This window comes from Mesitornis unicolor, unplaced genomic scaffold (genome assembly GCF_000695765.1).
Source record: "Mesitornis unicolor isolate BGI_N332 unplaced genomic scaffold, ASM69576v1 scaffold53963, whole genome shotgun sequence".
NCBI lineage: Eukaryota > Metazoa > Chordata > Aves > Mesitornithiformes > Mesitornithidae > Mesitornis > Mesitornis unicolor.
Genome location: NW_010175030.1, coordinates 1 through 22,428, shown reverse-complemented (window position 1 = coordinate 22,428; position 22,428 = coordinate 1). Strand labels below are relative to the sequence as shown.

General features: G+C 39.5%; 1 protein-coding gene across 1 annotated transcript in view; it reads right to left on the bottom strand.

Moving 5' to 3' along the window:
- LOC104538133 (mitogen-activated protein kinase 11-like) overlaps nt 1-8,123 on the bottom strand; it is a 17,519-nt gene extending 9,396 nt beyond the window's left edge. The window contains exons 1-7 of the mRNA XM_010181220.1: nt 8,100-8,123; nt 7,944-8,002; nt 6,971-7,082; nt 3,998-4,027; nt 3,818-3,865; nt 1,304-1,418; nt 1,108-1,179 (exon numbers count right to left, since the gene is read on the bottom strand). Coding sequence (XP_010179522.1) covers nt 1,108-1,179; nt 1,304-1,418; nt 3,818-3,865; nt 3,998-4,027; nt 6,971-7,063 — 358 coding nt within the window. The 5' untranslated portion in view covers nt 7,064-7,082; nt 7,944-8,002; nt 8,100-8,123. The remainder of the gene's footprint in view (nt 1-1,107; nt 1,180-1,303; nt 1,419-3,817; nt 3,866-3,997; nt 4,028-6,970; nt 7,083-7,943; nt 8,003-8,099) is intronic.
- Between the last annotated feature and the right edge of the window lie 14,305 nt (nt 8,124-22,428).

Below are 22,428 nucleotides of genomic sequence, written 5' to 3'. Positions count from 1 at the left end.
TCCCTACAGACTCAAGGTTATTTTACAACTTTATTTAAATTGATGTAATCACATAATTGCAGACAATATTTTATAACAGCAAAAAAATCCTATTTCTTGAAAACTAGGTGTATTAATCTTTCCAGATACCACGTACCATGTAATGAAACAGTCCGAAGCACAGTCATCATCCAGATGATGAACATCCGGACAGCGCCTGTGGTTACAACAGAGCCTAATGATGCTGCGCACAATAGAAAGGTCAGTGGGGAGACTCAGTCTCTCAGCTCTGTTATCAGAATTGCCTGCAAAACTGTCATCTTGTTTCGCGCCTGGCAACAGCTTAGTTTTAGCAGTGTTTGCTTGTTGAGGTGTTTCAGAGTAGTGAGAAATGTCAGTATTCAGTACAGAAGAATCTGTTCTTGTTCCCCCTATTAAAAGCTTTCCTCCCCTGATGCAGTTGTTTCCTCATTCCTCATTATCTGGTTTTCTTCAGTTTTCTTTTGTTATTTCACTGCTCTCCTCAGCAACGGCTCTTTCTTTGCTCTTGCCTGTGCAAAAAACATCAATGGAAATCCCTGATGCTCCAGCAGGGATCACAGCACAGCGCTGAAGAAAAGAGAGGGTTTTGTTGCTTCTGTGGCATTTCTGAAATTGCTGGCTTTTTTTATAACAGGACACAATATGCCTATTAATTGACTTACTATTTAAAAGTTAATTTGTTTGCATTTTAGGAACTTTCAGCCTAAAAGCAGTTCTATTTTTAAAAATTATATTAGCTAATAAAAAAATATTGCCTTTATTCAGCTTCAGTTTTAACATATGTTATTTCACTAAGATGCACATATGGAATAAATCTGGTCTGTTGTAACTAGGTTATTATTTAAATACAGATACACAACAAAGAGTAAATGTAACTTACTGTCGTTAAGGAACATCTATTACTGTTTTTTTCCTACCAGTGGGTCTTATCTTATACACTAAACTGAAAGATTAGCAAAAATTGTTTACTGTTTTAGAAGTTCGTTACCTCAAAAACATTTCCATAGAAACACCTGAGTCATCAGGAAAAAAAAAGAATTAGAGAGTATTTCTATAATTGCATTTTATGTTTTATGTTAAGGATACAATCATTTCCTGGAAATAGGGCCTTCCCTTTCAATAGCTCTGCCATGATGCATCCAACCGACCAGATGTCAACTGTCAAAAAATGGAGAGAGAAATGCGTACGATGAATCGAAGAGATCATTAAACAGAGTTGCCTCTTGGTTTAAAACTATCACTATATTCAGCTGTAGCAAAATGCAAAGTCTTCAAAGTTTACCTGTTTGATTGTAGTGCATCCAATTTAGCATAATTTCTGGAGCTCTATACCATCTTGTTGCAACATATCCTGTCATTTCATCATCAGTTTGTCGAGCTAAACCGAAGTCTAATATCTACAGAATAAATATAAAATAAAATTAATAATAATTTTTTAAATACCTTGATTTTTCCCATTTCTTATTTCTGAGTTTATCCATAGTCCCTCAGCATTGCTGAAGTAAAACAGCAACACTCTGCAGACAAGCCCATCGGCTGTCACTGCTGTATCCCTGCAGCCTGCGGGTCCGCATAAAGATGCTCCCACCGTGATGAGCCTGGCCCTTTGCCCCCTAAGGCAAACTTTACATTTTGCCTGAAGTTCAATTTTCTGCTAACATTCATTTGCTAAAAATAAGCACTGTTGCTATAAAAAATGAAACATTGCCAAGTGGGAATGTTTGTGTAAAATGGTAACGGCAAGTGCCACTGGCCATTTAAACATCTAATGACCACACAAGCTGATCACAAATCTGCAGAAATTCTGTTGTTTCCTTTCCATGTCTGTCAAAGCAGCATTGCACACAGGTAACATTTACCCAAACCACGCGATGTTCCAATGTCACTAAGAGGGAAACATACATCCTGTGTAACAAGGTAGATTTAGATCACGTACCATCTGTTTGCTGTAGAACTCCCCCACCAAAGCTACAAAGGAGTTCTGTTTAGTTACATATATTACTCACAGGTTTCATGGCAAAACGGTCCCTTCCATATGCTCTCCCTTGCTAAATATACATTGACAGGAAGTTATTTCAATTATTTTTTCCTGCTCATTTATTTGCTTTCTATTTTTTATTAGTCTAAGTCCCACTAATTATGGACATAAAAGGTATCCCCGACTCTAAGAGAGACTGTTGTGAAAGGGGACCATCTGAGTTTCAGTGCTGTTCGTGAAGTCACTCATCTGACCTAGTTAGCATCTCTTCAAACAGAAATGTGAATTAAGATCAGTGGCAACCTCCCGTGATGAGATCCAGGATTATTTATTAAACTGATGGCTAATCCTTTTCATTGAGAGTAAGAAAATTTTAAGAGTATCAATCAAAATTCCTCAGCTATAATCCAGTTAAAAGATATAAAAAGCCTAAAGAAAAATATTAAGATATAAATAATACATTAACATCTTTACTTCTAATATACTTTGAAAGTATGATTTATTTCTTAAATAAGCAAAAATAAAAGCGTGAGGCAAACAAGGCATGAATAATGGCTTGAAACTCGAACACTAATGCCCTTATTTTATAAGGGTTTCATAAATATTTTTCTTAAATAGCTGATCCCTTCTATCAAATGTGTACACACACACATTTCCTTTCTTTTTGTCTCTATTTTCTTTTTGCTTGTAGTGGAAATATCCACTAGTTTGTTCTATTAGAAAATAATTTGGTATCAGAGGAAGTAAAGTTATAAATATAAACAAAGCAAAGAGCAGTGTAACAAATGCTATGCAGGGAGGTCCACAGATACAATAATAATAGAAAAAAATATTAAAAAACTCCTTTACTTACAGTACAAAAATACAGCACACATTTGAGAATGTATGATAAGACCCAGATGACCCATAACATTTCACAGATGCTGAACAACCATGCATGAAGACATTAAAGGGATAATCATGAAACTTGCTGAGCATCTGCAAGTGTTACTAAACCAAACAGGAACTACAGTTTCTCACCACAGATCCAGATTAGTGAGAGAACCGAACTGCACTGCTCTTATTCATTATTGTGATTTTTTGCTGATCGTGCAGTATTTGGAATCTTTTCTTAAATCCCTCATGGCTGGAATAAAGTGATTACATCAGAGTCTCAGTCACAGAAGACAGACGTTTCTGGCTGTCATGGAGAAATACTGAATGTCTCATTCTTAGGCTTAAAGGCTTAGAAAGCTTGAAGACATCCTTTCCTTCTCCAGAGCCTCATGCTTATTATGTAATACTGTATCACACAGATACACAAAGATATGTGTATCTATAGACATGTACATTAAAATAGCATTTAAGAAGTGTAGATTATAGGGGGCTTTTTTGGTTGTTTTGTTCTGTTTTTACTGCCTGTAACTGGTAATATTGGTATCTTTTTATCATATTGCTATTTAATTTAGCTTGTATATTCTGTAGATGTAAAAGTGGAAGTTGTTACAATCTGAACATGGCAGATGCAGATACATACCACAGGTCAAACTTTCAAGATACACTCAGTTAAGTATTCACTCATGGGTCAAATTATTAGCCTATGTACCATCTGCAAGGAACTAGGGATGAACGTTTTGCAAGGATACTTGTGTTTGTACTAAATTAACATTTAGGAGAAAACACATGTTCACAGACATGGGTTTTCCATGCCAAGGAAGCAACAGTAGCAAACAGTTGAATTAATGAATTCAGAAATAAAAATGGTAGCTAAAGCTTCTCAGAAAACTGTCATTTTGAGGGCTTTTACAACATTCTTCATTACAACAGCATGATACCTACCCTCAATTCACAGTCTTCATTGACAGCTAGGTTACTGGGCTTCAGGTCCTGTAGCAGAACAGAGTCAGTCAAGTATGATTTTAACCTTTTAAGGTATACTATAACTATGTCTCAGTAACACGTTTGATGCACAGAGGGACACACTCCACTAATTTTTATTATCACAGTGAGTGAACTCACCCGGTGGATGATTCCAGCTGAGTGAATATACTGTGAAACAAAAAGGAAAAAGGTAAGATTTGAAGTTAGAGGTGAAGGAAGGTATAAGTCACTTGTCTTTTTGCTTCTGAGACTGACTGTTTTATATACAGAAAAGACGTCACACTAAATTTTCAGATCAAACAGAGGTATGACGAACTTCAAAACCTCCTTGCTTTGTCTTATTCAGAGCTGTGTATTTCAAGAAAGGTAACCAAGACTAGATTCTACCATAAAAGATAGCATTTGCAGTGACTGTTGAAAGTTTCTTATGAATTTGGAATTGATTCCTGTCTTATCTGGATGTCCCTGCTGATCAGGTAGTGGCTCAGTGAAGACAGTGGCCTAGGGAGCAGTAAAGTTGACTCTGAGATTATGTAAGTCACCTTCCCACACCGGGAATGCTGAACATAGGTGAAAGATACTCACATCCTGGGACACGTTAATGACTAAAATATCCACCTAAGCCACAGCACTGCTTCAGGTTCACTTTCAAAGCAGGGACCCAAAGAAGTATTTCAGTGGCTATTTAGCGTCTCTGTTATTTTACATAAAACATTAAAACTGAAAGACTGAGAAAAGTTTACTCTGTAATTGCCTATCGTTCACTTGTTAGGATTAACAGCCAATTTATCTATGATCTTACTGACCAGGATCAGCAAGACCTTCAAAACCTTCTCTTCCATTCTCTAGATGTGAATTCACCCTCTTTTTTAGGAGCGGAGATTACATGCAAGACCTGAATATCAACTGGGAAAACCCAGAGAAAACACAAGGGCATTCTTGTTCCAGACCTACTCACTGTTTACTAGGACAGGGCCACCCCTGAGCACTCCTCACAGGAGCTGTGAGCAGCTGAATGAAGAGGAACCCAAACCAGCACTGGCGACAGAAGGAGCTGCGTCCCTGCTCTGCTGAGGCCAGGGCTCCTCTTGGTGCCACCAGGCAGCCCTCTCCCAGTCAGCTCAGGAGCCTGCCAAACCACACAGCTCCACGCTAATGCTTCGTCTCCTCAGACAGCTTCTGTGGGGCACGCAGCCTGTGCTTGTGCTGCTGAACAAACCCATCAGGGACCCCAAAGCTTGCTTGGGTGTGTGAATACACATTGTAATGACTCCAGCATAGATGTAAGTGAGGAATTACATATGATCTTGGCCTGTATTAAAAACAGTGTGACCAGCAGGTCCAGGGAGGTGATTATCCCCCTGTACTCGGCACTGGTGAGGCCGCACCTCGAGTACTGTGTTCAGTTCTGGGCCCCTCACTATAAGAAAGATGTTGAGATTCTAGAGCATGTTCAGAGAAGAGCCACAAGGATGGTGAGGGGTCTGGAGAACAAGCCTTATGAGGAGCGGCTGAGGGAACTAGGGTTGTTTAGCCTGGAGAAGAGAAGGTTGAGGGGAGACCTCATCACCACCTACAACTACCTAAAGGGAGGTTGTAGAGAGGTGGGTGCTGGTCTTTTCTCCCAGGTGATGGAGGATAGAACAAGGGGTAACGGCACCAAGCTGTGCCAAGGGAGGTTCAGGTTAGAGATAAGGAGGAAGTTCTTTACTGAGAGGGTTGTCAGAGGCTGGAACAGGCTGCCCAGGGAGGTGGTGGAGTCACCATCCCTGGATGTATTTAAAGAGTGGGTAGACGAGGTACTTAGGGATATGGTTTAGGGGGTAGACAGGAGCGGTTGGACGTGATGATCTCGGAGGTCTTTTCCAACCAAGCGATTCTGTGATTCTGTGTGATCAAATGTTCTTTGGCTAATGAGACATAAGCATTTCAATTTTAGAAAAGATAAGCCACCACTAAACCCTCCCCTTCAAAACAGAGCCAGAAATGCACCTGAGTGCACTTCTGAAATTAATATTCACTTTACAGCACAACTCCTACTATTATTTAGCTTTGACACAACATAGCTGTACATCCAAAATCACAAGCTGGATAATTAACTCTAGAATCTATCTTCTTAATTAAGCTATTAAGTTAAATAAATGAGACAAAGCAATTAAGGGCTCAGTTCTGTAATTTTTATTCACTAAAATCTGCACTTAAATTGACAGAACCTGCATACATGAATAAGAATTACTGTCTCAGGCACCAGGTGACTCGCTGAAAATCATGTAGTAGGTATATTCCAGGGCCAGTATTTATTACAGCATGCTTTCAAACATACATTTAATTTTCATGTCTAAAATATCAATTACTGTTTAGTTAGTTACTAAAGCAGCTGATCTTTGTCTTTTATTTTTGCTCATATCTGGGAAAATCAACACTGGTCTGAGAAAATGTTTATAATATAATAATGGGAAACATTTTCTACATCTTCTCCTGTTTATAGACACTTTAATGTCAGCAAAATTGTAATGCTTTCAGAAGAAATTTTTGCTACAGTTTCATTGCCAGTCACCTGTGTTATCTAACTGTATAAATGTTAACTGATACGATTAGAAGAAAAAATGACTTTACAGGCACAGTAAATCCTAGGTGATTGTGTGCATTGTACATTGCTAGGATAAACTTCTACTTCTGTAGACTGTAGTTATTCATATTGGTTCGCGTCTTTCAAAGCAAAACTGTGAGATACTTGCCATATCGGTCTCTACCAATTTCACATTCTTCCAAAAGATTTTTTACTACTGTTTCATGACAGGTTAAGTGTCTAAAACACACACTGTGCACTACAGAACATGTTCACTGGAGACATGATCTAGCAGGTGGTTCTCCTTCAACAATAAAATAGATACTTAAATAGATACTGACCTGAAGTTAATGTGCAAGGGGAGTATTCACATGCACCACACATTGGTGGGCCTGGGGTTCTATTTCTGGTTAGAAAACTTATCTGATAATTTCTGAAATGATTGCTGCTATGTGCACACTCTTGAGACATACCAAAAAAGTGTTTAAGTACTGTCACTGCAATGAACCAATGACTCCAAAACTCCTGTATTCAGCCAGTACCTTAAGACCTCGAAGTAACTGATAGATCAGAAACTGTATGTGGTCATCCGTCAACTTCTGGCACTTCACAATGTTATTCAGGTCAGCACCCATTAAATTGGTCACAAGATACCTGTGAAAATAAAACACAGAAGAAAACAAAGAAACAGGATGTGAATCCTTCTAAAGGCAGTGCATCTAAAGAGCAATTACACACTCCCATGTAGGTTCTTTTTCCATTTTCTACTAATATGGCTTCAAGTTGCGCCAGGGAAGGTTTCGGCTGGATATTAGAATAAATTTCTTTACTGAAAGGGTTGTTAAGCACTGGAACAGGCTGCCCAGGGAGGGGGAGGAGTCACCATCCCTGGAGGTTTTTAAAAGATGAGTAGATGTCATGCCTGGGGACATGGTCTAGTGACAGACTTAGGGCTGGTTCAATGGTTGGACTCAATGATCTTAACGATCTTTTCCAACCGAAACCATTCTATGATTCTATGAACATATGGTTTATTCCTTTCCCATTGGCTTCTTATGAGCTCTAATAATGGAATCACAGCTATGAGATTTAATATAACGAAAAAGGAAAATCCTTATGGCACATTAAAAGGTTTATCTGTTTTCTCTGTGACACACCACAGCAGTTCAGTGAGAGGAGAATGCGTCGTAATTTGAGATGAACTGGGAGACTCACCCAGCATCAAAGTGGGAGCCTGAGGCACCGAAACTGCAATACCTGCAAGGCCCCAGAATATCTGATGATGGAGATTAACACTGGATTGGTTGAAATAAGAGTGTTTTGTGGAATTTCCCTCCCTGCTCCCACTGGAAGATGCATTTTTTGACAAATTTTGCAGAAACATTGATTCTTTTCAAAAAAAGTGCTGGGAAAAAAGTGCAAATCATTCCTAGTTCTCATTTGTCTAACTGTGCCCCAGTGTCAAACTGATACTTACTTACTAACTAGTCAGAATGATTTTAAAATTTTACTTACACTTCATTAAAATTTTCTATTGATGTTGCAGGTGTAAAAACGTCTAGCAATCCTATAACCTGAAAAATGAGGGAATTGACATTTTATTTTTAGGAATCTGTAAAGCAACACATTACAATTACTGACAGCACTTAGCATTTTTGGCACAAAACTTACAAATATATGACATATCCTCCTGAAAACTGAGCACAACTGTCACAACAGGTGGTCTGTACAGGTATAGTCTCAGCTATCTCCATATCCAATAGAAAATTATATTAATTACAAAAAGTAATTACAAACAGAAATAAAAGCAAGAAATATATAATGGCTCACTACAGAAAAACTGGCACACGGCTTACACACTTGCTATACTTAAGATTACACACAATTTCATGGGTTATCTTTTTCTGCTGTTGATTAACTTTTTAGCATCCTTTCTGCAGGATAGTTTTCAATCCATCATATTTTGTTCAGGCTTCAATTCATCAAGTTATTTTTAAGCAGGTAGATGTTCCCATTGAAATCAAGTGTTTGTCACATAAACTTAGGCAAGTACTGAATTATTTGAGTTCTTCTATTTTTCATCTAGATAGTACACTGTCACTGATTTCAGTAAGGGTATCTGCCATTAATTTCTCAAAAAAATCCAAACTCAGCAAAACCAAGTTTGAGACATTTTTTTTCCTGGGCTGATGTTTCAAGAGCATCCAACAGTAGTGAGCAGAACGCTCTTACTACTTCAGTTCGAGAAGAATAGGACCACTTGTTTTGGATTTCATTAGCTGCATCTTCAAGATTAAATTAGCTAATTTCTCAATAAAAAGACATCTTTTACTGAAAGTCTCTACTCTAAGTCCGACGACTTCACTACATGTAAGATGACCAGGTCCAGGTATCTTGGGTTGAGTTGCATATACTTTTCAAAAAAAGACTGTACCTCGCTGAAGTTAAGCCTATATTGCAAACTTCTGTCATAAAAACCAAGGGAAAGAACTCGCTCTCTACTTACGTTCTCGTGCTTCATGTGCTTAAGCAACCTAAGCTCTCGGTAGGTTCTCCTGGCATGAATCAGCGATTGAAAAGGTCTTGAAAGCTTTTTTACTGCCACCTTCTGTCTTGTTTTGGTATCATAAGCTGAACTGGAAGAGGAAAAGAAAAAGTCGACGTTGAAGGCATGTTCTACTTCAAAGTCCTCAGCTGGTTCACTGAAGAAACTTGTGCTCTCCTGGGGGCTCTTACTCCTTCCTTTGCCCTCATTCACCTTCCCCTCAGGGAAAGCAACCAGGGGAGTCAGTCAGCAGCAACTCTGAGTATTCAAAGACAGTTCCCTTAGTTTCCATCTAGCAAATTACTAACTCTTATAATAACATTCAGGACTCATCCCCAGGTAACCCTTCCCCATGTGGCAGGAAGAGTAACCAGAGGATTAGCCCCATTAGTGCAGCTCCAATCTCTAGCTTCAAGGCAAGGCTTGTAGGGAATATGGGTTTTCACACTCTGGGTCTTACTGAACAAACCCAAGTCTTTACTAATTAGAGGAACACTGCCATTGTGTCTAGCAATATTAATTACCTATGTGACCATTAGCTTGCTAGATGATAATGCCACAAAAATGGTATCAAATTAGGGTGTTGGCATAGCCAAGGCCACACCGTTTCCTTGGGAAATGCTAGTAACAACTGAACCATGGGTACACACCTTACATGGAACCCACAGATCCTGCTGACACACAGCACGTGCTTAACTTCATACAGATGGAGATGCCCCATTGAAGAGGACACTACATACAGATGTCACCATTTGCGCAAAAGGGAGACCCACTGCTTTTTGTGCATTAGAAAGACATGACAAGCACAACAAGCCACAGGTAAATGCTGCCTGTTACATTGCACAGGAATACCAGTAATCTCTGTATTACTTCATGATGGTACACAGTACAATTATAAAAAGATTCACTGTGCTACTTTCTCTTACGAAGAAAAAAGATTTGTTTAAATTGTTACTTTTATCCATTAAGTTAAAATAGTGTTCAATTAAAATACCTTGAAATACTCTGTTTAAAGTGTGGGTAACTCTACCTGCACTTGCTGGAGAACTTTAGCAAGCCGAGAACCTTCACACATTTATCTAACAGAACTTTTCTGTCGTTATGAACACTGAAAATTAGATAACATTAAAAACACGCAGAGTATGATCACAACAGTCAGTAGTCACACCAAATGCTATTTGCTCCTTATAAACAGTGCTTTAGACACTCCTGCAAATTGTGGTAGGAGACACCTGCCAGAGACAAAAACACTGATCATGCCCGGAGTAGCTCTCAAACGAATACACTGAGCCTATAATAAGCTCCAGGTAAGTGGACTCCTGCACGTATTCAGTGCTCTGTTAAAGTCATGAAGAGCCAAGTGAAGAGCAAAGCCTCTTTATTTGCAGGCAGCTGGAGGACAAAGGGATGTTTCTAATGAGAAGCAACAAAGGATACAAGCAACAAAGAGGCAAGAAGAAGAGAGTGGCATCTGAAAGGCAATCATGATCCAGTCATCCTAGAATGCACCCAACCTCCATGAAGGCCAATACAGGGCACAATCCAGTGACTGTTTTATTTGATAAAAACAGAGTAAGAGGAAGCAAGTTTAATCAATAAGTTTCTTGCAGGCACCATGGAAGAAGTGAGTCACTCATGAGATGAATGAAATAGGTAAGCAAATTACCTAGCTAGTTTCTTGTAAGCATCCCAGAAGTGAATCTTCAGGGAAGTTTTAAAGGTGTAGAGGGTTGTAGCTTTGCTGAGCACCTGAGAAAGGGCATTCCCTGAGCAGAGGAAAGAAAGCACAGGAAGAAGGAGAAGGCTGGTATCACTTTGAAGAGTGGTTGGAAGGCATGCACAGAGATACTTGTTCGGACTGTAGGGTAGGGACACAGTTATTCAGGACACAAGGACGCCGTGTTGCTCAAATACATGGAGCAGCTTGAGGAATGAGCAGTGTGAGAAGAACTGACAACAGAGATACCTTAAATTCCACATGACTGCCCACAGGGACAACATGAAGGTTGCCCAAGTATATCTGAAGAAATACAGAGAAAGCCAATGCTTAGCTGTTAATGTTACAAAGATTAGATATAATTGCTCTGTGTGTAATCCTGGCCAATGAAGCCACGTCTCACAAATATGTACTATGTCCTTTCCAACTTTTTCCAGTGAAAAGGAAAATGTTTATCCAGATAAATAAATAACATTGCCCAAAACAGCAGTCTGTGCTTAACATCTCAGCCCTTCTGGTAATTCACAAGCCTTCCCACTCATGCTTGTCCCAGTTTGTGAAATACTGTGTACATCATACAAGGCTAGAAGGAATTAGGTTTTAAATCCCATTACCATGGTAAACATTCCTCTCCTCCCAATTCTAAGGTCAAATGTGTGTTTCAGCAGTTTAAAAACTCCTGAACTTTAAAATGGATTGCTTTTTACCCTCCAAATGACTCAAGGCTGCAAAGCTTTCTGATGGTACAAAGCACTATTTTTTTACCTTTAGTAATTCTTATGACAGCAGCTTTTTAGACCGAGGGTGGAAGCACAGAAGGAGAGAGGGAAAAAAAAAAAAAAGGAAGAGAAACAAATGTCAGTTTGAGTCCTGGGACCTCCAACAGGAAATCATGAATTGAAGCTGCACAGGCTAGGGACTGACTTGGTTTAAATGAGCTCCTCTGCAGTCAAGAAACTGTGCCAAATGATAATCACAGCTAATGCCTTTGGGCTCTTTCCTTGCCTGGTTTATAATATCATCATTCAAGTTATTAACAGTGAAGCATTCAAAAATACAGATTTCACATTGTTTGAACTCTCTTGTTTGTCGTATTCAAGGATGACTCGCCTCTGTGATCTCTGCTGCTGCCTCTGTGATCCCCTTTTGCAAGCAGCAGGCTTGCATTCCTCCCTGTCTACACTTACATCTCTTATTTTAGGCTCTGTCTCCCCCTCTTGCTGTTATATCATGATAACTGCAATTGGGGTTGTCCTCTGAATCCCTCATCATTCCCTGAATAACCTGTTTGGTGGCAGGATGAACTGCTTCCCTTTCTGTGTGATTTCCCTGAGAGTATTTGGCTTTCAGACCAGTCCCTGGACAGGACCACTTTAGTGCCAGTCATGGCGACTCTGCTTGGCACCTGCAAACCCTTCCTTGGGGGCTTGTGAGCAGCCCCTGAGCAAAATTATTCAAAACAGATTCTTAAAACAAAACAAAACAAAGAGACCACATCTGGAATATTGAGACCACATCTAGAATATTGTGTCCAGTTCTGGGCCCCTCAGTTCAAGAAGGACAGGGAACTGCTGGAGAGAGTCCAGCGTAGGGCTACAAAGATGATCAAGGGAGTGGAGCATCTCCCTTATGTGGAAAGGCTGAGGGAGCTGGGTCTCTTTAGTTTGCAGAAGAGGAGACTGAGGGGAGACCTCATTCATGTTTATAAATATTGAAAGGGTGAGTGTCTCGAGGATGGAGCCAGGCTCTTCTCGGTGACAAACAATCATAAGACAAGGGGTAACGGACACAAACTGGAACACAGGAGGTTCCACTTCAATTTGAGAAGAAACTTCTTCTCAGTGAGGGTGACAGAGCACTGGACCAGGCTGCCCAGAGAGGTTGTGGAGTCTCCTGCTCTGGAGACATTCAAAACCTGCCTGGACGCCTTCCTGTGCAACCTCATCTAGGTGTTCCTGCTCCGGCAGGGGGATTGGACTGGATGATCTTTTGAGGTCCCTTCCAATCCCTAACGTTCTGTGATTCTGTGAAAACAAAAATGGGCTTCACATCTGGTGAACTGCTTGTGTTTATACCTGCTTTATAGTCACACCTGGAAACAAATCATCCTTTCCATGATTCAGCTACTGTTTCCTGATTTTCTTTGAAACTACTTATTCTGAGCTGAATTACCTCTGATACTGTGTTACCTCATGTAGCTGGACAGACTAGGATGATGGAGATACACTTTGATACTTGTAAAGGGATATCACCTCCCATCTCTAATCTGTTCTTTACTGTTAGTATTTAATTTGATACAGGCAGTGAAAATAAGTGGCTTTTTCATTGTGTATTGTGAGTATTTCTTACATTACCATAGAGCAATATGCTCACATGCCTCTATAGTATATGGGAATACCACTTTAGACAAAGTTTCTACTATAATTTTAAAACTAACACAATTCTTATTATTTTTTTATTTTACAACAAACAACTTTGTAACAATCTTAACAATAGCTTTTTCAGATATGATCATTCTTGACCCAGAACCCTTCACAGTTATGACACATTTTTTGCTGTCTGTTCTTTCCAAGATCAAGGCTAAAAAGCCATTATTCTGCTTATAGGGATGGCATCATTTTCACACAGATTAGAGACTTCTCCTTAGCGTGATTTTTCAATCATTGCTTAAATTAGATTTATATTTTCAGTGTTGTCAACTCCTATATTTAATAATTCTATTGAAGTTTCACTAGATGAAATACAGATCTCTATTTATATGCACATTCTCCCAGTTCTTAAGGTTTCAGAGAAAAGTTTTAACATAGGAAGGCAGCAAACATAACTCAGGAAGCAAAAAGCACAGGATTTTAAGAGCTTCATGCTAACTTCTTATGGACTTTTGATGGGGCATGGGATTTTAGTAGCTGATGTTTATAAACATGGCCATACACAGTCATTTCCCTGGTATCCACGGACAGTTTATCCTGCGGTTGCAGAGTTGTTATACTGGACAAACAAACCATTCATGAGCGCAGCCTGCTCAGACCCTTCAGGGCTTTGGGGATTAGGAGCACACCGCACAGCTACAGCTTCTTTGCCTTTGGGATAAAATGTGCTTCAACAGCTGGAGGGCGGCTTGCAGGAGCCCAATCTAACAAACCACAAATGCAGTCAGCTCGTATCCGATTTAGTAAACTCCAGTATCCAGTGCAGGAAGGACTGCTCCTGGGATCAACTGGTGCCCTGGGACTTCAGCCAGCCCCTGAACTTCCTAATGCTTCAGGCTCAGAGAAGGCTTATTAGATGGGCATGGTAGTACTCAAAATGCCTGGTAAAATTTCAGCTTGAATGCAGTGTTTGCTCTACCAAGTTATCTTCATTCCCAGAGCCAGCTCAGGTCTGGCTGATGCAAAACGAAGGCACGACTCAAGCTGGTCGTACATGGTGCCAGTCTTGTGTCCACAGTGAACTCCGCAACTACCATAGGATACCTGCATCAGCTGATATCCCATCCCCATCATCCCAGATAATCACAAGGTTTTTGTTCTCTACCAAGTGTGATCTTATCTTTGTGGAAGCATTATATCTACCCAAATAATTAGATATACTTATTCTCAGTGAATAATTTGGGATTAATTGCCAAAAAAATAGAGAAGACTATACTTTCCAATTTATTTTATTTAATTCAGTGTCCTAGCTTGTAACACTGCTACCCCTACATCATCAGAGTTTTGACAACTGGTTGGACACACTATACCAAGCTTGGAGGGAATGTTATACACAAGCAGATCCTTAAATTTGCTCCACGTGACAATGACACTGGGTCTGTGTTTTCTCCACATTCTACTTTTATTTCTTGCACTGCAGCACCACACAAGTTTCTTTCCTTCCCATTCCTCCAGAATACATGAAGATTCCCCATTCCATGTAAGTGTTAAGAAAAAAAAAAAATTAAGAGTGCAATTCATGCTCAAAACACAGATTCACACAGGCAGAACTTTACTGACTTTGGTAAGAAAGAAGGTAACATCCAGAACACAAAATGGAAATTATACAGAATTTTTGCCAAATATTTAGTGCAGCCACAACTTTGAGCAATAAAGTTCCACAGACATCAGCATCCTTTCATGTACTCACTGACTCCTTCTGCTACAGGAGACATGAACCTCCTTGTGGGCAAAAATCCCCTTAGTTTGTAAGATCCTGAATTCCTGAGAAAAACAAGTAAGAGCAGCAGGAGGGTTTATGTGAGCAAGCATTGAGGGGGAGAAACAGAAGAGAGGTCAACACACAGAGAACCTAATCACAGAGGTAGGCAGCCCTTATTGCATTGCACATTGACAAGTAAGATAGAAGAAGGGGACACACAGGAATCCTGTCCTGGGACACTTCTTGGTGCCCAATCATATAATCTGTGTTCCTCACAACTGCAGTGAATGTCTACCCTTTTTACAGTTCTCATAAATGTCATGTAAGTGAATGGAAGGTCATCACATGAATAATATGGATTTTGTTTTTTGCTTGCTAGGTTTAGTTTGTGAACTTTGCCTTCTGGGTCTTCTCCAGGATCTTGCTCTTCTTTTTTAAAACACATTTTAAAAATACTATTATTAAATAGAGTTACTTTTAATTGAGATATAGAATAGTCCTGAAAAAAACAGACATAGCATCTATCCAATACCATAAAATGGACAGTAATAACTATTGGGAGTGCAGAAAGAGAACAGCAGAAAAAGGTCACCCACGCTAAGCTTAAGTTAAGCAGCAAAGTAAACCCAGGAAATGGCTCATTTGCCTCTTCTCTTTACTTTATGCAAGTTCAAGTTGGCAATTTTGACCCTGAAAGAGCTAGATTTAAAGTACAGAATGTGACTTTACTAGATATGTCCATCAGAAGGAAAGCATAAAGAACAATGAGATGGTAGCAAGACAAAAGGTGGGAGGATGAGTAATGAGCAGCTCTGAAAAGACATGTTAATCTTTTCATTAGTGGAAAAAAAACCTCCTGCTTGATGATGACAGGTTATCGTATTGTAAAATTACAACCCATCGCTTGGATATTATTCCAACACACCGTGCTGAGTGTTGGCATCAATTGTTTTGGCTTTAGTACAATCACTGTCAATTATCTCAGATTAATTTACCACTAGATCTAAATATAAAAGCACAAAATATCTCTTACATATGCAACATAACTGTTCCATGACTAACAAAATAATATGAACATACTTTTAAGCAGACACTGAAAAATACCAGAAAATAATTGCTCTCCATGTTTAGAGGAATATGTCACCAGTTGTCTTTCAACATAACAACATGATCATAAAAATTCTGTATCAGCCTCTGAATCTAAAAGCTATTTTTAAATTTTTGATCTGTCTCTTAGGTCTCCACAGTGACTTAAATATTCAAATAGCTTTACAAAGTAGCACTCACACTTTTCTAGGTGAAGTTAGACAGAATAGCTTCTATCAGTGGGAGCGATGCAATTAAAATCACAATTGTAAGAAAAACACAGAAGGCTGGGGTCAAAAGCTGTGTTTCCTCAGCACAGGTAACCAACTCATGGATACTAAAACAACAATGTATTTTAGATAGCCTATAAGTCTAATGTCAGTATGTAAACAAGAAAATCTGTCAGCTGCCACTAAGCCAACACACTGCTAATGACAAATGTATTCTCTATTCAGCCCTCCATTAAAAAAAAGACCGCCAGGTAGTTATAAATCATGGGCTTTGGAAGCTACAGCTAGAAATGCTCATGGTTCATCTGGATATAAAGTTTAACATTATATAAACCTAAACAGATGAAATCTCATTTACATTCTTGTCCTTCTTTTTCCTATTCCTCCCCCACTTCTCCTTCACATTTCCTGTTTTCTCGCTCTACAACAACCAAAATATCAAATGGTAGCAATTTGTTCCCAGGTCACGTAGGGGTTTTGAAACACTCGCTCCCTTCCTGACTGTATACACAGAACTAAGATACTGGATTTTTGGTACCAACTGGCTAATGGGTTCTGAAACTGCAAACAGTTCCTTGGGAAGCTGCATTGAAGGAATCAGGCCCTAAGACTGTAAGGGCTCTGGAATAGGGACCATGGCCCCTACCCAACTACAGTCACAGTCACGACCACCGACAGGAGAGGGAAGCAGTCAGCTTTGCCACTGCTGCATCGTGCAGTCAGGAAGGTGCCTATTATAGGACATAAATTATATTGAGGTGGGGATGGATGAGACCCTCTGCAGAGAACTTTAATTCTGCTAATCTATTCCTACAGCCACACAGAAGGCTGCGATTCCATGGCTCTTGCTGCCTTTCTGCCACAACTGGCTCATCTCAGACCTCTCCTCTCTCTTCTATCCCATGCTCACTCCTCTCTAAAAAATATCTCATTAATTCCTCCTGAAAGAAAACCTGCACAATATAAAGTGATCTTCCCCACTTCTTGAGCTTGCCTTTTCTTCACTCTTCCTACAACTCCCTCTACCACCCTCCTCACACACACACAGGTATTTCTTATCTGCTCTCAACTTCATGAGCTTTGTGACAGCATCAGACTTAAAAATCTGTCACAGCCATTCTCAGCCCTTCTCCTCCACAAACAACTCCTTCCTGATTCAGCCTCCTTCATTAAAAGCATTCTTAGACATTCTCATTTAAAACAGGAACCTGACTCCACTAATTACCATGCCACTTCCCTTTCCTTTCCGAAGTCGGTAACTATGCTGTTCTAGCAACTCGAAGATATGCAGGACGAAACTGGACAGATCTGTATTCCACTCTGGTACTCCAACAAATCCACTCTCAACAAACTCTTCAGAGACGTCCTCCCGGCCAGTGCTCAGAAACCCTCTTTCAGAAACCCTCTTTCATCTTCCTTCACGTATCTTTCACAAAACTTCTTGAATTTTTAACCTCCCTCGGTTTTGTAGCTGCAAACCCGACTGTGTCTTCATTCCTAATAGCTATTTCATCATGTTCCTCTGAGGATCTTTGTCACCCTGCAACATTTTTTGTTGCTTCACTTATTTGCATCTATTGGTTCTAGCAATGCTGCTGCAAAGATTCTCTTCCTAACCTGTAACATTGACTATACAATGACTTTTATTTAGTTCTCCTCCCTACTGCAGCCTCACTTTCAAGGCCTTGTTTCTAAGTCTCGTTATTACATATACTCTCTCTTAAGAGACATCCTGTCTCTGGCTGGACTCTCATATCAGCCTTCATCTCTCACTCAATTCTTAAGCAAGTATTTGAATAAGCTTAAATGGGCTCATTGCAATTATCTGAAAAACTAATGAAAGGCTTCAAGCCTTTCCTTCTGAATGATGGAGAGCAAAAATAGACGGCTGTTAACAGATCTTGGACAGCAGTATTTTAACTACATTGTTTGAAACGTTTCCAATAAAATATAACCATAAACATGTGTAGGATGAAGCTCAGCCCCTGTACTTGTATTGAAAACAAAACACCTAATCTGAAAGAGCAACAGCCCAAAGGGAATCCACCACAGTACATGCACTTGGGATTCTGCCTTTTGCCTGTAGAGATCTGTACGGTCTCCAGTTTCCAGCTGTATTTACATACAGCAGGTGTGTGTTACTACTGCTCTGAAACCTTATCTCAGCATTTACTATTTAAACTAACATGTAATGCTACAGTGACACATAACTTCAATAACCTGATCTCACAGTTGAAAACATATGCTTAGTATCACTACAGCTAAGTAAAAAGTCTCTCTAAAAAACATCCAAAAGTAATCAAGTACAATGTTGGATGGAGGAATTCTTCTGTCAGTCAAAGACAATTTATATCAGCTTTTAAATAAACTCACACACTACCAAGTCATCTCAGCACCTCCTCAGAGGTCCTCAACATGCAAAGGACAGCATCAGCAATGTTGCATCCCAGCCTTGCAAGCTACCGCCCTTAAAACACTTGTGAGTGACAATTCTAACCAGAAGCACAGGACAGGGTACGCAGGGGAAAGAAAGGGTTAAACTTCAGGATTAAACTCTTCTACTTCCATTTTTCCACTTGTACTTCCTCAAAGCAAAACAGAACCCTGAACAACACCCCGCCTTCCCCTATTTCTACCCAAAATCAGCCAGGACAAAAACTTAATGGATCTTAAGCATGCACTTGAAGTTAGCAGGACAGCGGGACCTGCTGAAGTGCTGCACTGGTAAATGACTTAAGGCAGGCTTTGCTTTCCCGCTTTCTTGAACCGAGGCCTGTGCCGTTACATGCTGACTTAGCAGGCCTCATTTTTAAAAATGCCACCCAAGTTGATGTTAGGTGTTGCATACTCCTAAAATCAAAAGAGGCTGAGTGCGTGATGTAAGTACTATTGACACCAATTGCCTCCAAGGAAATGGTGCAGGAGGTTTTGGTTGGGAAGAAGCTCTGGACTCCCTTTGGTTCACCTTGCAAGGTCTGTTCTTTCCAAAGAAGGCAGAACACAGAGCTTGCAGTATGCTAATGGGAAACGACCTGTTGGAGAGATCAGAGGCAGCACGCTTCTGGAGGCCATCTCTACCTTCCAGGCAAAACCAGGACTAAGTAGGGTGGAAGGCAGTTTACAAAAGATGGCATGAAAAGAGGCATGTAGGCTTTAAAAAATCCAAACAAACAGTAAACCAAAAACCAACCCACATAATATAATTTGTAGTATAATAAAAAGTGTCTAAAAAAAGACGTGATGAAGCAGCTCTTTCTCAAGCAGGTGGTAATGCCAGCTCCCACAGGAAAAGTTGGGCAGGTACCAAACCCCAGCAGGCCTACCAGGGTAACACAGCAGGGAGGCAGAGACGCTGCAGGCCACAGGTCCAGTTCATAAGCAATACCACTGGACAGTTCAAAGATGCAAACACAGCCAGAATTCTTATTTAAAACGCAGAGTCACGATATACAAGAGTTTAAAATGCAGTCTGACCCAGGACATGAATTGTGTCTTATCTCTAGAACTGAAATGAAATGGTTGTAGATGAAGATTATCTTGTGAAAGGAAGCTTGCTTACTTCCCACCTAAACAGCTATCAGCTTAAATACTGCACTGAAAATCAGAAATGTTTTTAAAACTCACAATTAGCAGGGACAGTGGTCTGTAAGAGTCAACCAGCTCTCTGACATCTGTGAGAGATAAATCTAACTTTGAGGGTGGACACTATGAAAATGCATTTTTTCAAGAAAACTTTAAATATAACTGAGTTTTGGCTGGAGAAAGACTTAAAAAAAATGTTTAATATAAAAAAACACCTCAACTTGATAAGCAAAGCCATAGCACAAAAAGAAGACAATTCCAAAAGAAATAGTTGTACATGTACAAAAAATTGCTGAAAAAAGAAAAAATTAACCAAAACAGTATTGAAAACTCCATTGACAATTTAAAATGTAATTAATCTACCATACACTTCCACAGGGCTTCAGGTTTTTTTACCCCAAATAAAAAAGAAAATCAGATCTAACAGCAGCAAATGACTGAACATCCACCAGGTTGCGTGGCCACAGGAAAGAGCCCAGGAGAAAGGAAGCCCTCCACAGAGGTAAAATAGGAGGGTAACACAAAGTGTACTGCAAGGGGGAAGCACTTGAGGGAAAGACCTCACGGTTCTCTCTGTGGTTCATGTGGATGCTGAGGTGCAGCTCGGCTCGGCAGTGTGGGTGACTCCTTCTGAGGATTCCCAAGAAGGACTGATCTTTATGGTGTGTCATTAAAACAAGTGAGAAAAGCAGCAGAGCTCTGTATGCTAAGGAAGGTTTTGCTTCATGTTAAGGATTGCTTTTTATACATACTCCACATCTAAATAAAAGAGCAAGAAAAAGGTACTGGAAAGCACCGTGCTTGGTATAGACACCTCTCTAAAAGTGAATCTATTTGAAAACAATACTGTCTATCTCCACAGCACATTTGACGCATCTGCATGTAAAAACTAACCCAAACACAAATTCTGTTAGACTTATAAAATGTGAATAAATTGGGTGAAAACACAGCCTCCTGACACAAAACTCTTCTACTGATGTTGAGCTGCAAGCAGAAATAGGGCAAGCAGAAGTTAGCTTAAATGCAAATATTTACAACATGTTTCTTATTACATTACTTCAGTTGCACAAGTCTATCGGATGTGGCTGATAATTCACTGTAAAAATGGAAAAGGTAGGACTAGCGAAGAGTTTCACTGTATTCATTCACAGTATTTGTCGCAACAACTTTGTTCCTGCTTTAAAGCCAGTGTTTGGAGTTCAGGACCTTGGCTTCTATTCAGCAAAGCACTTAAGAATTTGTTTAATTCCAGTGGTTTCTGTAAGATTTAAATGTGTTTTTAGATATTTTACTGAACAGGAGTACAATTATTCACAAAAGTAATATAGCATATTACTCAAGGGAATGATTGTCTCTCGTGGGTCTCCTGGGGAAAGCACATGCACACAGAGGGGAAAAAAATCAATTTCAATAGACACTAAAAATAGATGGCTTTTCTGAGAGAGATGTGAACCTTTTCCTCACATTCAAGCTTCTCTTTGCATTTATAGTTCATCGATGTTAACAAGGCTATTAATATAGAGTAGTATTTTATTGCTGTATTCTGTTCTTGAATGTGTATTTTAGAGTAAGCTTTTCCTATAGCATCTTCCAGTCTCCATTTTATATCCCAGTTCCTAGTCTCCTCCATTGATAAAACACTAGGATTTCCTTGGGCTGGCAGACAGAAAAGCAGCAAGTACAATGAACTAACAACACTAACAGTTTCAAAAACCAAAGCACCAGCTGTGCTGCAAGTGACCCACCACATGTTTTCATTTCCTTCGCAATTTCTCAAAAGTCTTGACATCCCATTACAAAACTCAGCCAAGCAGGTCTTGCCCTTAAAACGATGTCAGTATAAATAGGGAAAATAACCAGAAATGCAAGTTCAATCAGAACACAATAGTTACTCTCCTACTGTATATCCAGCTCCTAGTTTATAAAAGAAAATCAGAGTAAGTAAGACTTTATAGTAAAAGTAAAAAGTAAAAAAGTAAAAAAGTAAACTAAGACTTTATAGTCCAAATAAGCTAGGTCCTTATGAAAATATTCACACAGGACTGTACCCTTAACTGCAGGTATCAACAGTCACACAGTATTTGTCTAATTTCCCTGGTACAAGCATAAGCCAGAAATTAAAAAAAAATAAAATTCAGAGATACCTCTGCCAGCCCTGAGTATTTCTGCTGATTGTTGGAGGTTTTTTAAATGCATATTGGGAGTTTATATGTAATTGAGATTTTCACAGAGATAGAAAAGGAAACAACATATAAGAAACTCTAAAAACGTTCTCTGGTATCTGACTGTGAAGAGAAAAAAGAGAGTGACTACTGCACAAGTTTAGTCCATGGCAAAAAAAGTTAAGTCCTAAAGAAATATTTTTTGTACAGTACATTTATTTGAAGGCCCATTATAGATTGTTTTTACATAATTCTACTTACCCAGCGTACAAAAGAAACATGATTCTTTTTCAGAAACCCCTTAAACATCACTATTATTTCCAAAAATTGATTCAGAGCTTTTATAAGTGTGCATCAAATGGGAAAATAATAGCCTCATCTGCACTGGGAGTTCCCGAAAGTGCAAACCTGATATAGTAATTATCCAAAAAAAGGGAAATGTTTTATGATAAGATAAACCCTTACGCAACCCTAAGACGTCGAAGCCCTTGGGCGGCGATCTACCCTCAATCGTGATATCCCCTGAAAACGCCGGGGAAAGCACCTC